Source organism: Xyrauchen texanus, chromosome 33 (genome assembly GCF_025860055.1).
Source record: "Xyrauchen texanus isolate HMW12.3.18 chromosome 33, RBS_HiC_50CHRs, whole genome shotgun sequence".
NCBI classification, from domain to species: domain Eukaryota; kingdom Metazoa; phylum Chordata; class Actinopteri; order Cypriniformes; family Catostomidae; genus Xyrauchen; species Xyrauchen texanus.
The window spans coordinates 12,823,239-12,838,071 of record NC_068308.1 but is presented as its reverse complement, the minus strand read 5'-3'; the positions used below and the strand labels follow the sequence as shown (position 1 = coordinate 12,838,071).

Here is a 14,833-nt window from a genome sequence, read left to right as displayed (position 1 = left end):
ATCCAAGCACGAGAACCACATTATAGTGACCACATTATAGTGTGGTGAGTTCTGCGTGGATGCCGCAGAGAATAGCGTGGGCCTCCACATGGGCTAGGTCTCCGCTAACGTGCTCAACAAGCCACGTGATAAATTGCATGGATTTACAGTAGAGGCAATTGGGATTCGTCCTCTGCCACCAGATTGAGGCGAGTTCAATTAACATCCTCTCACTTTCAACTGCTTTTATTTTCAGAAAACTTAACGTGTAAATATTTGTATGAACAATTCAACAACTAAGACATAAACTGAACAAGTTTTACAGACATTTGACTAACAGAAATGGAATAATGTGTCCCTGAACAAAGGGGTGGTCAAAAGTAACAGTCAGTGGGCGAGTCACTACGCCACCATGAGGATTTAGAGCGCATTGGGAATTGGGCATTCCAAATTGGAGAGAAAAGTGGAGGAAAAAAACGTACATAAAGAAAACTTTATAAAAAATTAAGCTATAAAAAATGTCAAGGAAAATTCTCAGTTTGATACTCAAGTAAACATGTGCATCGTTTTCTTTAAGGTTGCCATAGGTTTTTATACGTGAAAAATGTTGGGAGACTATTTCCAATCATGTCAGTGCTGCTCCTATCTACTCGAATTGAGAAAGACCAACACCTCAAAAACGGTTGGTCAAGATGACGATCTAAGACCATTTTTCAAATCAACAATAAATCTGACAGTACTGGAATCATAAATTGTGATTCTTCACCTCATATTAGGCTAAAAAAAAATAAAAATTCCCGGCTTGTATATCTAATGCGCATGTGCGTTCTAGAGTTGATTGACAGGTAATGTCTGTATCTAAAAGGTGATTGGCTCTTTTACTGTAGGGCGGGACTTTCTTTCTACATCCGTTAACTGTTGGGCGCGCAGAGCTTCTTGGTTCAGCGTTCCAATTTCTCCCATTCATTTTCATAGAAGTGGCCCGTGCCTGCTAAATAATCTCTGCTTTGATTGGTGTTTACCCGTTTCCGGTGGGCAGACGTTCAAGCGCGTGTGCAGAATAAATAGAGTAGCTGTGCCTGAATGTCGGAATAAAGGAATATCACACATACATACATACACACACATACACACACACACACACATACACACACACACACACACACACACACACACCGAGTCGCGTTTTACAGGCTCGGTAAGCAATAACTTGCATTCATATGTCATTGTGGTTGCGCTGTTTGATCCAACATTTCATTTCTGATTATCGCTATTGCTGTAAACGTCATTTGTTTATGATACAGACTCTGCGGCCTTCTATTAGAAATGTGTATCATCTTATATTGAAATGTCATATTAAATACGACGACCGTTTCATATTTTATTATTTAACGTACTCGATGAGGCTTCGATTACCCATTTAGACAGCAGCGTGTCTACTCTGTATATTTAGACATTTGTTTTGATGTAGGTTATGTTATAATTATATTATATATGCAAAACATCATATGTTTATGGTCTGTTCGTCATGGTCAAAATTGATTAATAATGTTAATGTAAATCGTACATAAATTATAATTTTTGTGTTGGAAAAGGGTTTATGTAGAACATTTTATTTACAAATAATAATAATAATAAGCTTTTCTGCAGATGATGAATCATAATAAACACATGTTGTTCATGCACTGGATCAGACTGTACAGGTGTGTTGAAACAAAGATAATCTCCAGATTATTTCTGACAGCAATCCCATTACTAAAATGATGCAGTAATCCTGTTCCTGTCCTCTATGGGAATTCATCTTGGTCAGAACATTAGTCTAAATAATGTACAGTCGTTAATTATTTTGTTTACATAATTCCAGTTCAGACTGAGTGTTTCTAAATGCTAATAACAGAACATAGAGAATAGAGTTTAGGGAAGCACAACAATAGTTTGTTTTATTTATCATAACATCCAAAAACACTTTATAAAACTAGAACTAAATAATTCATTATAATGCTATGATTGCTCAAGATGTTTAGTTTTATTATGGTTTCTGTTTAAGCTTGCAAATTAATTTCCATTTAGACACTCAAACAACACTCTCAATATGTAATGTAGTGGTGTTTACCCGTGACTTAAGAAATGCTGATTTTTTTTTTTTTTTAAATTTTTTTTTTTTTTTAACACTCATTTTCTATTAAATTTGACTGTACGTTCTGGATGTTTGGGTTCCCAGAGACTCCCAATACTATATGTGTCAAAAAAATAATAATAGTAATTTTGAAATTAATCTTTATACTCATACTTTTAATATGTTTACTTGATTTCACCAAACACAGTAGGCAGATGTTATTGAAACCTCTTGTATCACAAAATAGGCATGTGCTTTTCAACATAATTGTAACATGTTTATGCATGATTTTGGGGTCTCTCAGATGCCAAACACAATGTTACATTTAATTCCTGTTACTTATTTGTTTCTATTTCTGCACCTCTGCAGGTCAAAGGTCAGATCTAGCATTTACCATGGCATCAGACAGTGCGAGCAGTGAGGAGGAGATGAGTCTGTTTGAATGTGAGTTATATGTGCAGAAACACAACATCCAGCAGCTGCTGAAGGACTGCATCGTCCAGCTGTGCACTTCACGGCCAGACAGACCCATGGCCTTCCTCAGAGAATACTTTGAGAGACTTGAAAAGGTTTGCACTCATGTGTACATTTACATTATAATAATACTGTCATAAAACACACACATTTTATCCCCCTATAAAGAACTGGGAATATGAATAATCATTTGTATAGGTGTTATGCAATATAAAGGTGGGGAGGTGGACGGATGCCATAAGAATCGTCACCAGTGTGATGGAAGCAGTTGCTTACGCTGTATATACACTCACTTTTGGAACTTCATGAAACAATGGGAATGGGAAATATATAATTTCAGAACTAAGACAGCTATAGAAGTTGTTGGGCAACGTTGTGCTCTATGGGGGGGGGGTACTACATCTGAATATGCTCTTTTTTTTTGTTTAGTTTATTATGTAAATTGGGCATCATCTAATTAAATATGCATGCATTTGTGCATTGTATTTATATACACTGATAAGCCACAACATTAAAACCACCTGCCTAATATTGCGCAGCTCCACCTCGTGCCACCAAAACAGCGCCAACAACCATCTCGGATCATTCAGAGATTTATATTCTTCTCATCACAATTGTACAGAGCAGTTATCTGAGTTATCGTAGACTTTGTCAGTTCAAACTAGTCTGGTTATTCTCTGTTGACCTCTCTCATCAACAAGGCGTTTCCATCCGCAGAACTGACGTTCACTGGATGTTTTTTGTTTTTGGCACCATTCAGAGTAAATTCTAGAGACTATTGTGTGTGAAGCACCAACAATCATCCATGAGATTATGTAATCAGCCAATCATGTGGCAGCAGTGAAGTGCATAAAATCATCCAGATACGGGTCAGGAGCTTCAGTTAATGTTCACATAAACCATCAGAATGGGGAACAAATGTAATCTCAGTGATTTCAATCTTTGCATGATTGTTGGTGCCAGACGGGCTGGTATAGTATAGAATAACTATACTATAATATAGATTTAAAATTATTTTGGCTATTATTTTGGATGTTTTATGAATGTTTAACAGTATATTGACGAAAGTCACATTTATTTGAATCCAATTAAAATCAGTACCACCCTAAATGATTGATTGTGAATGTATATATCTGTTTCATACACAGGAGGAAACTAAACTCCTGAACCAGCAGAAAGGCAGCTCTCGCTCAGACTCTCGTGAAGATGAGGTGTCTCCTCCCATGAATCCTGTGGTGAAGGGTCGCAGGCGGAGAGGGGCCATCAGTGCTGAGGTCTACACTGAGGAAGATGCCGCCTCCTACGTTAGGAAGGTCAGAAGCTCACTGACAGTCTCGACCATGACTCAATCATGACTTCTGAAGTCTTACGTGACTGTGTGTTTTACTCTATATGAACAAATGTGTACTAAAGTGAAGTATTTTCTCTGTTCAGGTTATCCCGAAAGACTACAAAACCATGGCTGCACTTGCCAAAGCTATTGAAAAGAATGTGCTCTTCTCACATTTGGATGACAATGAGAGAAGGTGACTTACTGATTTAGATTAATTGTTTCTGGGGTTTTTTTTACTCATAAATGTTTAGTAATTCATGGACTGACCATATATTTCTGACATTTTAACCTACAGCGACATATTTGATGCAATGTTCCCAGTCACCTACATTGCTGGAGAGATTGTCATCCAACAAGGTAGAGCTTTTGAAGATTCCTATTTTTTGCAGATTATAAATTCAAAAATAAAATATAGCTGCAAGCACCAATTACAGGGCCAAGCATATTAATGGCAAACATTTCAATTGAATTTAGAATTCTGGGGATGATTTTATGCAGAGTAGTGAATAAAGACATTTGTTTAATTAATTAAAGTATAATACAAGTACTTATAACTTTTGACCATTAGGTGGCGCTGTCACCAAATTGATATGGTATTGTCAGGGCTTGGTCACAATGCCACATATGAAGTTTCATGTCAATACACCAAAAAGTATATGAGACTCAGATCCTTATTGTAATATCATTTATGTATTACAAAAGAATAGTTTGGTCTATCAAAACGTTTTTGTCACAGTGTCCCTTGATGATACATGACAAATTTCATGCAAATTTGATGTACGGCCTAGGAGGAGTTTGAAAAAGTACATTTTCCACGATAGTGACAAACTATTCATAAGTTATTAGCAAAAATAGCCATTTTTCATATTTCTTGACCACTAGGTGCACCGTGACGAGGTGCAGGTACCCTCACATCATGCTTGTGATGACATAAACTTTGTTTTGTGTCAACACGCCAAAGTGTTGCAAAGATACAGCCTCATGTACATTTTGGAGTGCTCGCCGTCTAATTCATGGATGCGGTATATGAAAACTGTTTTGGTCTTGTATCTAGATGATACATGCGAATCAGACATTATTTGAACTTGGCATGACCCAAGTAGAAGAATGACCAACCCATGACCAGAGGGAAAATTTATTTTGTTTCTTAAGGTCGGTTTATTGTTCTGTGTCGAACCTACGGCATATGCTGGTCAACGCTGGTCGACGTAGTGGTCAACGCGTTATTTTGCATTTATAGTTCTGCGTTGGTGTCTGCGGCATCTGTGATTTACACAGCTTGGCGAACACTAAATGTGTGTAGTTTTAAAGACTTAACAATGCATATAGTAAATATAACCAACTCTTACCAGGTGCTTTTTAATTTGCTCACAAAGTTCCATTTCCATTACTTATGAAATATGATTATTTACTGTGCACAATACTGTCAAACATACGGTCAAATCATCATGCAGATCGGAGACTTCATGAGTAGAATACAACACATATTATTTCACTCAAATTTATAAGCTGTAAACGGATATCTTGTTACGTTCACTTGTAACTTCATTAAACACAAACAGAACATAAAAACAGCAGATGCTCCCTTTTGTGACAATTACTTTAATGGTCCCGAGTAGGGTTGCAGCGGTATACTGGTTTCACGGTATACCACGGTTTGAAAATTGACGGTTATCATACCATGTACATTTGCTAATCAACGGTATTGAGAAAAAAATGCAACCGGACGGAGAATCTCACACGCGCGTGCGCATCTTCTTTCCTCTTTGTCTGCCTGTCAGACTCGCCAACTTGCGTCACACACACACACACACAAATGCAGCTGAGAAAATGTCAGAGAGAAGCGAGGCGAGGGGGGTCTGACGTGTGTTGTGTGAGTTAAAGCAGTGTTTCTCAACTGGTCTATTCGGACTGGGTCGCGGACAGCAGGGAAAGAGCAATGCCATGGTTCTCCCATTGAAGATATTTCGGCGGCCGCCCAAGTGAAAACCTATTTAGGACTGCCGAGGCAGATTTAATGATAATCTCGCAAACAGCTAAAGCAGACATGGGCAATTTACAGGGTCATTTATCGTAAAAGCATTTTTATTTTTCATTGGATATTTCAGTTAACTTGCATTGTGACATAACGCATCTCCACAAGCGTTTACCATGCTCATGGTTGCCAGATAAGAGACGCAACACCCCCAGTTTGAGATTTATACTTGTGCAAATTGGAAATATTACGCCTAATGATATACTTATTTTGTGCAATTTGGCAACCATGCACGCGAGTGCGCTATTTCTGTCTCGCTTTCCCCTTTGAACAAACTTAGCGATCTGTAGTGCAATATTCTGCTCAAGGAAAAGTGTTATACGGCTACTCTGTGTCCATTCTTGAGGCTGCTTGTGATGTTTTGTGCTATTAATTTTTTCAGGTAAACCTTCTCAGTGATTAAATTAAATATAAAAGTAAATCTCTGCATCATTGACACACGGAGGGGTAATCATTGACATGCGAGCAAAAGCAAGCCAGAGATAAATATGTATATGTATTTATTATTTGTGCAATTTAGAAATGTTGAAGTCCCTTCACACCTGTATGTTAATCTAACTCCTGCAGTATTCATTTATCATAGTCATGCAGTCTGTGTTATTCATTTGTATGCTGAAAGTCAAACGTTGACATAAACAACAAAAATAATGTCACTTGATGCATGTCCTTGTACTGGAAATCCATGAACAAAACTATGCAACATAAAAGGAAATGTGACCAAGGATACATTAAAAACAGGTTATGTTTAATCTATGGCAGGTCGCCACTTGATGTCCAATGTAAAATCTGTCATGAAGCAAAACCAGTTGAGAAGCACTGAGTTAAAGGGACCGACAGGAGCAGTCTGGCCTTACTGTCGTGCACCTACAGTATATGTACTGTTAATAATCATAGGACATTACTTCAAAAGGATAAAATGTGACGCTACCTCAGATATCATTGTTATCATCCTGAGGGGCATTCTCTGTTACAAAGTGCACCAATCCCTGCGCGTCATGACAGCTGTTAAATTTAAGAGGTGCATGTCAGGCTATGCCATAGGATATGCTGTAACCGCCATTGCTACGTGTAAGTGGAACTTTGAACTGTTGGTGGCGCTTGAGGGTTTAAGTTAGAGACCCCAAATATTTTGTGGGGGCTTGTCATACCTACCCTGATCGGTGTGCCAAATTTCACCATTTTCCTACATACGGTTCTGTAGGTTGCCACAGAATTCAAAAGCAGAAGCAGAATAATGCAAAATGAACAGAAACAATAGGTGCCTCACCACCTTCGGTGCTTCGCCCCTTATCAGATAATTCAACAATTTTTTTTGGTTTGATTCACACTTGTTTCCTAGGTGATGAGGGTGATAACTTCTATGTCATCGACCATGGCGAAATGGATGTAAGTTACACCGCCTAAGTTTAGAACCTCTTCATATATAAACTGCAAGAAAATTTTTACTTTTGTGATTGAATTTAAAATCTTGAAGAGTAAAGTTCTTTGATTTTACAGGTCCAGTGGTGTTTAATATCTTCACAGGTGTATGTTAACAGTGAGTGGGTGACCAGCATTGGAGAGGGGGGCAGCTTTGGAGAGCTGGCTCTAATCTACGGCACCCCCAGAGCCGCCACTGTCAGAGCCAAGGCCAATGTCAAGCTCTGGGGCATTGACAGAGACAGCTACAGGAGAATACTAATGGTATAGACATGACATTTAGAGTACTGAATGCACTATTTAGGAGGTATTTGATATTCAAGAACAATTGTGTTTGAATTTAGGGAAGCACTTTGAGAAAGAGGAAGATGTATGAGGAGTTCCTGAGCAAAGTATCTATTCTAGGTAAGTGTTTCATTTCTTTGAGCTATAAATGTGGTAGTCTGTTTGCTATATTGCAAGTTTTCTGAAGCCATAAAATAAATGTCATTAGTTGGATATTTTGTTACCTAATGCAATGACATTCATCCATTTTTAAGTGTGATTTGTTTTGATTGCCCTGTGTGTGTGTGTATATATATATATATATATATATATATATATATATATATATACTCTCTCCCAATAAAATCACAGTAGACATTTCGACTATGATGAGGCAGTGTGGTTTGTTTGTCTGTGATTATTGCAGAGTCCCTGGATAAGTGGGAGCGTTTGACTGTGGCTGATGCACTGGAGCCGGTTCAGTTTGAGGACAGTCAGAAAATTGTGGTGCAAGGAGAACCAGGGGATGAGTTCTTCATCATCCTGGAGGTGAGGTTTGCCCTTCTGCTGCAAGTGTGTCATTGTTTGTGCAAATGTTCTGTTTTCTAAAGTCACAATGTCTCTTTGCTTCCCCAGGGATGTGCAGCTGTTCTGCAGCGTAGGTCAGAGAATGAGGAGTTTGTAGAGGTCGGCCGGTTAGGACCATCAGACTACTTTGGTAAGTGTAACAAAACAACATAGAAGTTTCAAAGCAAATTAATTATTGAAATGTGCACTCATTCGTGTTTTACTGAATGTTTTACCTCTAAAGAAATTAATATTAATTGTGAAAATTTTTTAAAACATTTACACTCGCATGAAATGAGGTCTCAAGATGCTATTTAATTTAGTTAAGTTAAAATAATAACACAAGTAATACAAAATTAAAATAATTAAAATATATTAGAATGATAAAACAATTATGCTTTTTAATGGAAAGTTAAAATAATTATATCATTATTTAAAAAGAATAACCTGTTTTAATTAAAATAAGATAAATAATAATTAAAATGTATCATAATGATCAAAATAATCATGATGCAATTAATGTTGTCAATGAAGTTATAATATTTAATTATTGAAAAATAATAGCACAATAATTCAAATTTAATGACAAAAATAGTCACTCTGCTATTTAATGTAGTAAAGTTATTTATACTATGTTATTGTAAATAATTATATAATAAGTTAAATTAAATAATTAAAATAATAATTCAAATATAATTATACAAAATAATCATGATGCTATTAAATGTGATCAATTAAGTTAAAAGAATATATAAATATTGACTTTATATATATTAATATGTATACTTATTTAATGTGTATATATATGTGTGTGTGTGTGTGTGTGTGTGTGTGTGTGTGTTTATATATACACACACATATATATATATATATATATGTATATATATACACACACAAACACAACAGTTAGTTCCTGTTCTCAAATCTGATTGGGCGAGAGATGTTCCATGAGCACTGATGGTCTGACACCATCAGCACTCTGATGCTTCACTGAGTGTGTATCACTCTGCTTGTGTTCGTGCCGTTCTAAAGTAAAGTGTAAGAGCAGTACTGTTTAAATACAGCACTCAGTAATCGCTTGTATTACTACTACTAAAGCTAGGAAATAGCTTTAAACGGCTTTAAACGAACAACTTTAGCGTTACGGCTCATCACAGCTGAGAGACACAACAGACTAATTAATTACACAAACTGAAGGCGCTTGCCTCTTATCGGACTTTCCGCATTGGAGTTGACGTACTGTTTAAAATGGCGGAGGACATTGCAGTTTCTATAGCGAAAGACTATTGTGCACCAGCTACCGCAGAATAGGGAGAAATACCCCCGCTTGGATGGCTATATTTCTACTGAGAAAGCTGACCTTCAGAAAGCTGACAGCATCTCTGCTTGGTGTGGCAACAGGTGATTACACATGCTCCGTCTCTCTCTCTCTCTCTCTCTCTCACACACACACACATACACACATCCATCCTTTTTTATCCAATAACTTGTTAGAAACAGCACAAGCCGTGATAATATTTCTGAAGTGACATTTTTTAATTACTAACGAAGGCTTTGTTTTCAGATTCTGATCCGCCGCCTAATAAAGTAGTTCCGTGCACAAATGCGTTTTTATCAGCGCTGCTGTGATTACCTACTGTGATTATTACTGTAGGGCCATATCACACTCTTGCTCGTGTGATAATGCTTAATACATATTCATACATACACACTGGTGACCAAAAGTTTGGAGTAATGTACATATTTTGCGGTTTCAGGAGGAAATTGGTACTTTAATTCACCAAAGTGGCATTCAACTGATCACAAAGTATAGTCAGGACATTACTGATGTAAAAAACCATCACTATTTGAAAAAAGTCATTTTTGATCAAATCTAGACAGGACCCATTTTCAGCAGCCATTACTCCAACTCCTTATCCTTGAGTAATCATGCTAAATTGCTAAATTTGGTACTAGAAAATCACTTGTCATTATATCAAACACAGTTGAAAGCTATTTGATTTATTAAATGCAGCTTGACATTGTCTTTGTGTGTTTTTGAGTTGGCACAGTATGCAATAGACTGGCATATCTTAAGGTCAATATTAGGTCAAAAATAGCAAAAAAGAAACAGCTTTCTCTAGAAATTCATCAGTCAATCATTGTTTTAAGGAATGAAGGCTATACAATGCTTGAAATTTAAAAAAAAACTGGAGATTTCATACAAAGGTGTACACTACAGTCTTCAAAGACAAAGGACAACTGGCTTAACAAGAACAGATTGAGATGTGGAAGGCCAGATGTACAACTAAACATAGAGGATAAGTACATTAGAGTCTCTAGTTTGAGAAATAGACGCCTCACATTTCGTCAGCTGACAGCTTCATTGAATTCTACACGCTCAACATCAGTTTCATGTACAACAGTACAGAGAAGACTCAGGGGTGCAGGACTTATGGGAAGAATTGCAAAGAAAAAGCCACTTATGAAACAAAAAAAACAAAAATAAATGGTTAAAGTGGGCAAAGAAACACAGACATTGGACAACAGATAATTGGAAAAGAGTGTTATGGATTTTAAACCCATTGAGCTTTTGTGAGATCAGCTAGACTGTAAGGTGCGTGAGAAGAAAGAAATTGACAGCTAGAATAACAAGGATCTGCAAAGCTGTCACTGCTGCACGTGGAGGATTTTTGGATAAGAACTTTTTGAAGTATTTTAAGGAGTTCTGAACTTTTCTTTTCAAATTGTAATAGTAATGTTTCATGTTATTAATGTCCTGACTATACATTGTGATCAGTTGAATGCCACTCTGGTGAATAAAAGTATTAATTTCCTTCCATAAATGCAAAATCTGTACATTATTCCAAACTTTTGGCCGCCGGTGTATATAATATTTAATATAGTCAAATTAAAATAATAAATATATAATTATTTACAATAACAAAAATGTAAAAACATTTTTTTTTTTTTTTTAAATATATGAATAATATAAAATAAACATGATGCTATTTAATGTAGTAAATTAAGTTAAATTAATAAATATATAATTGTTTAAAAAATAATAAGTGTAATAATAATTAATGTATTATAATGATAAAAAATAATCATGATGCTAATAAAAGTAGTTAATTAAAAATAAGAAAAAATGAAAAGAATAAAACATAACAATATTATTGTATATAATTAATATAAAATTATATAATATTTACGGACTGTTTGTAAGTTTTTCACATTCCTTTGCACTCACTAGGTGAAATTGCTCTGCTGATGAACCGACCCCGTGCAGCCACTGTGGTGGCCCGCGGCCCTCTGAAGTGCGTCAAGTTGGACAGGCCACGTTTCGAGCGGGTGCTGGGGCCGTGCTCGGACATCCTCAAACGCAACATCCAGCAGTACAACAGCTTCGTCTCGCTCTCCGTCTGAAACTCCCCACCCCTCAAAACCTTCACCGCAGGGTCCACCGACACCATTTAGCTCTTCATCATTGTTTTAAGTGTTTACAGGCTCATTACTTTCACATGCTTCATTAAGTGCTTCCCATGTGACTGTGACATCAGTCTAAAGCTTTAACAGCCGGTTTCATTGTCAGACATTTAGAGGCAAATGAAAGGACAATCAAATGTACTTTCCTCCAATCAAATCCCAGCCTTTATTCTAGAGTGTTTTTATCTAACTCCAAGCAGTAAACAAAAAAACAATAGAATAAAAAATATATTTATAATGGAGTTATTCTAAAACTTGAAACAAGTTATAAATTCCTTTACCCTCACAGTGCTCAAGTTAGTTTTTTTTAAAGACTAGTTTTATAAAAAGATGAACTGCCTACATATGTATAAATACAGTAAGCTAGAAGAGTGATTCTGCTCATTCAAGCCTTACTGCATAATTTCCCCTTTGCTAACCTAATCAAAGTTATACAGTCTAATGGAGAAAAAACGGTCACAACTTACGAAGTATAGTAACTATATGCTATTTTATTGTCACATTTGTTATTATCATTCCAGCACATGCTCTTGCTTTTTGTGTTCAGTTGCGTATATCGGTTGTCAGGCCATTGCCACGCAGTATCTATATATTTAGGTTTTACTGTAAGTGAAGCTGGCTCATCGATTTTTAACGCTAGTGCCAAACGTTGCACAGCCTCACGACTTGACTTGAATTTAGCTTCTAACAGTGAACAGTGCAGCACAGCTGACACACTGACGATATTTGATTTATTACAGTTGCATGTGCGATCTCTGATAACGACTCGTTTGCAATCCGAATGTTTCAGTATTTATTTACCTATATGTCATTATATGCTGAGAAATACTTTTTTTTTTTTTTTTTCACTTTTAATACGCTTATTTTTCCACAAATTATATGTTGAGGTGCACAGTGGCATATTTAGACACATGTCGTATTTTCACATTAACGTTGTTTTCTCTTGTAAGTGTTTCAATGGCTATTTCTGAAGAGGCTTGTAGCGGTTTTAATGCTTAAATAAAACGAGACTGAAACTATTCAAAAATTAGGTTTTAGTGTAAATACAGAGGTGTCGGTTTTCTTAAGCTACTGTTTGAATAAAATGGGCCTCATTCATGTTTTATTCAGTTGAATGCGACAAAGTACAGTGCGTAAGAATGGCTTTATGATGAACTATCTGCACAGAAATGAGTTCGGCCTGTGTTTTATGAATGAGGCCCGGAGTCTTTAAGATTTTTTTTTTATTATTGAAACTGTTCAAACAGGTTTTCGAGTCGGAAAGAACATGGACAGTATGATGTTTACGTTCTCAGTTTTTTCTGTAGGCAGTCCCGAGTGATTTCAAAGTAATCACTGATTCTCTTTATTTACTCATTTTTAGTTATTGATACATTTAAAGAAAGATTTTGTTTAAGCATTTTTAACTCTCTTGCTGCTCTTCATAACATTTCTCAACTTGACACTTTTGATTTCCCCTTAAACAATTGGCCCAGACTTACTCAAACCCCCATCTTCATGGCAGTGATGCTTGTTGTATTTTATATCTGTGTGAATGACAGACTGCTGAATGAGTGTGTATGTTAAACAGGTGAATAGAGCTTGCCTTAGCTTCTGTTATCAAGGGTTGGATGTTCCTTCTAACCCAAATGTATCCGCTAGTTCTGTGACCTGCAGTCTTATGAGCTGTTGATATGTTGCGGACCACTGATGTTTTTTTGTTCAATGTTATCCAAATGTGTAGTTTCTGCGCAGATAATAATCCTTTTGGTATAGATCATTCCAAATGGCAGTTTAAGCAATAAAAAGGTTGTATTGTTGAACCATCAACTGAAGTGGTATACTTTATTACCATGTTCTTATGTTTGTGGTTAGATGTACTGTTAGATGTACTGATCTACTGTAATTGAGACACAAGAGGGCAGTGTTCAACCAAGAGAGAAAACTCTGGGGCTTCAGTATGTTCAGAATAGAATACTTGCTTGCTACTTACTGCATACTGCACAGTATGCACTGTATACTGCCTACTACTTTTTAAAAATAGTAAGTGACATTTCAAACGGAAGTCTGCTGGACATGAGGTCACAACAACACATCCTGTTATCGTTTTGGAAATAAAAAAATATTTTAGCATTTTTAATTAAATGATGTGTAAATATGTCTATACTTTCGGCAATCTAAAAACAAAAATGAGTCAAAATAGAGATTACGACTGTGGTATTTACAGTTCATTCGTCATACTGGAAATGTAAGGTCAAATCAAGTGCATTTCATTTTGGCATACAATTATAAATTGTACATTTTGGCAAATGTAGTGGGGCAACCGGGTGTTCTATTAATACAGAAAATGTGTGTTTGCTTACTATATACTGCAAGTGATAGTTCACTTAAAAATGAAAATGCTCTCATCATTTGCCCTCATGTCATCCCAGATGTTTATAAATGTATTTAATCCTGCAGAACACAAAGATTTTTAGAAAAATATATCAGCTATATAATTCCTTAAAATGAAATTGAATGGTGACCAGAACTTTGAAGGTCCAAAAAGCATATAAAGGCAGCATAAAAGTAATCCATATGACTCCGGTGGTTTAATCAATGTCTTCAGAAGTGATATGATAGATGTGGGTTAGAAACAGATCAATATTTAAGTACTTTTTTTTTTTTTTTTACTATAAAGCTCCCCTTTCACATTCTTTTGTTTTTGGTGATTTGCGTTCTTCATGCATATCGCCACCTACTCAGCTGGGAGAATTTATAGTAATTAAAAAAAACTTATATATTTATATATAAAAATATTTATTTTGTTTCTTACCCATACCTATGAAATGCGACACACTCAAAGTGAGATGCTCAAAAAGCATCCGTCTGACGTATGTGTTCATAGACCCAGAATTAAAAAAAAAAACCCAGATGGAATTAGACCAATATTAGGGTTATTTTCAATGATATAGAAATAAAACTATATTTACATTTTTAAAGACACTTTTTGTATGGTCTTAATGCTTTACTTGTCTGTTGCCACAATATATGCATGTATATGATGTAATGTATTTGAATTGTCTGAATTAAAATATTTATTATGCATTTATATTTATAATTATTTTATTCTGTTCTAAATTACCTTTATTTGAAGGGCTTTTGCAATAAATATTGATATGCGATTAATTAATCAGCAAATTATGTAATTAGGGAATGATGT

General features: G+C 35.8%; 1 protein-coding gene across 2 annotated transcripts; it reads left to right on the top strand.

Annotated features, from left to right (window-relative positions):
- The first annotated feature begins 1,000 nt into the window (after positions 1 to 1,000).
- On the top strand, positions 1,001 to 14,649 carry prkar1ab (protein kinase, cAMP-dependent, regulatory, type I, alpha (tissue specific extinguisher 1) b). 2 transcript variants are annotated; one of them, XM_052103586.1, is made up of 11 exons: positions 1,001 to 1,177; positions 2,465 to 2,664; positions 3,718 to 3,882; positions 4,004 to 4,095; positions 4,198 to 4,259; positions 7,277 to 7,323; positions 7,435 to 7,620; positions 7,701 to 7,761; positions 8,048 to 8,169; positions 8,257 to 8,338; positions 11,420 to 14,649. In XM_052103586.1, exons 2-11 carry the CDS (start codon positions 2,491 to 2,493, stop codon positions 11,590 to 11,592), a joined length of 1,164 nt encoding a protein of 387 aa, XP_051959546.1. In that variant the 5' UTR covers positions 1,001 to 1,177; positions 2,465 to 2,490; the 3' UTR covers positions 11,593 to 14,649. The 2 variants fall into 2 exon arrangements, with proteins under 2 accessions (XP_051959546.1, XP_051959547.1); XM_052103587.1 differs by having other exon boundaries at positions 1,003 to 1,177; positions 7,462 to 7,620.
- Positions 14,650 to 14,833: the final 184 nt, after the last annotated feature.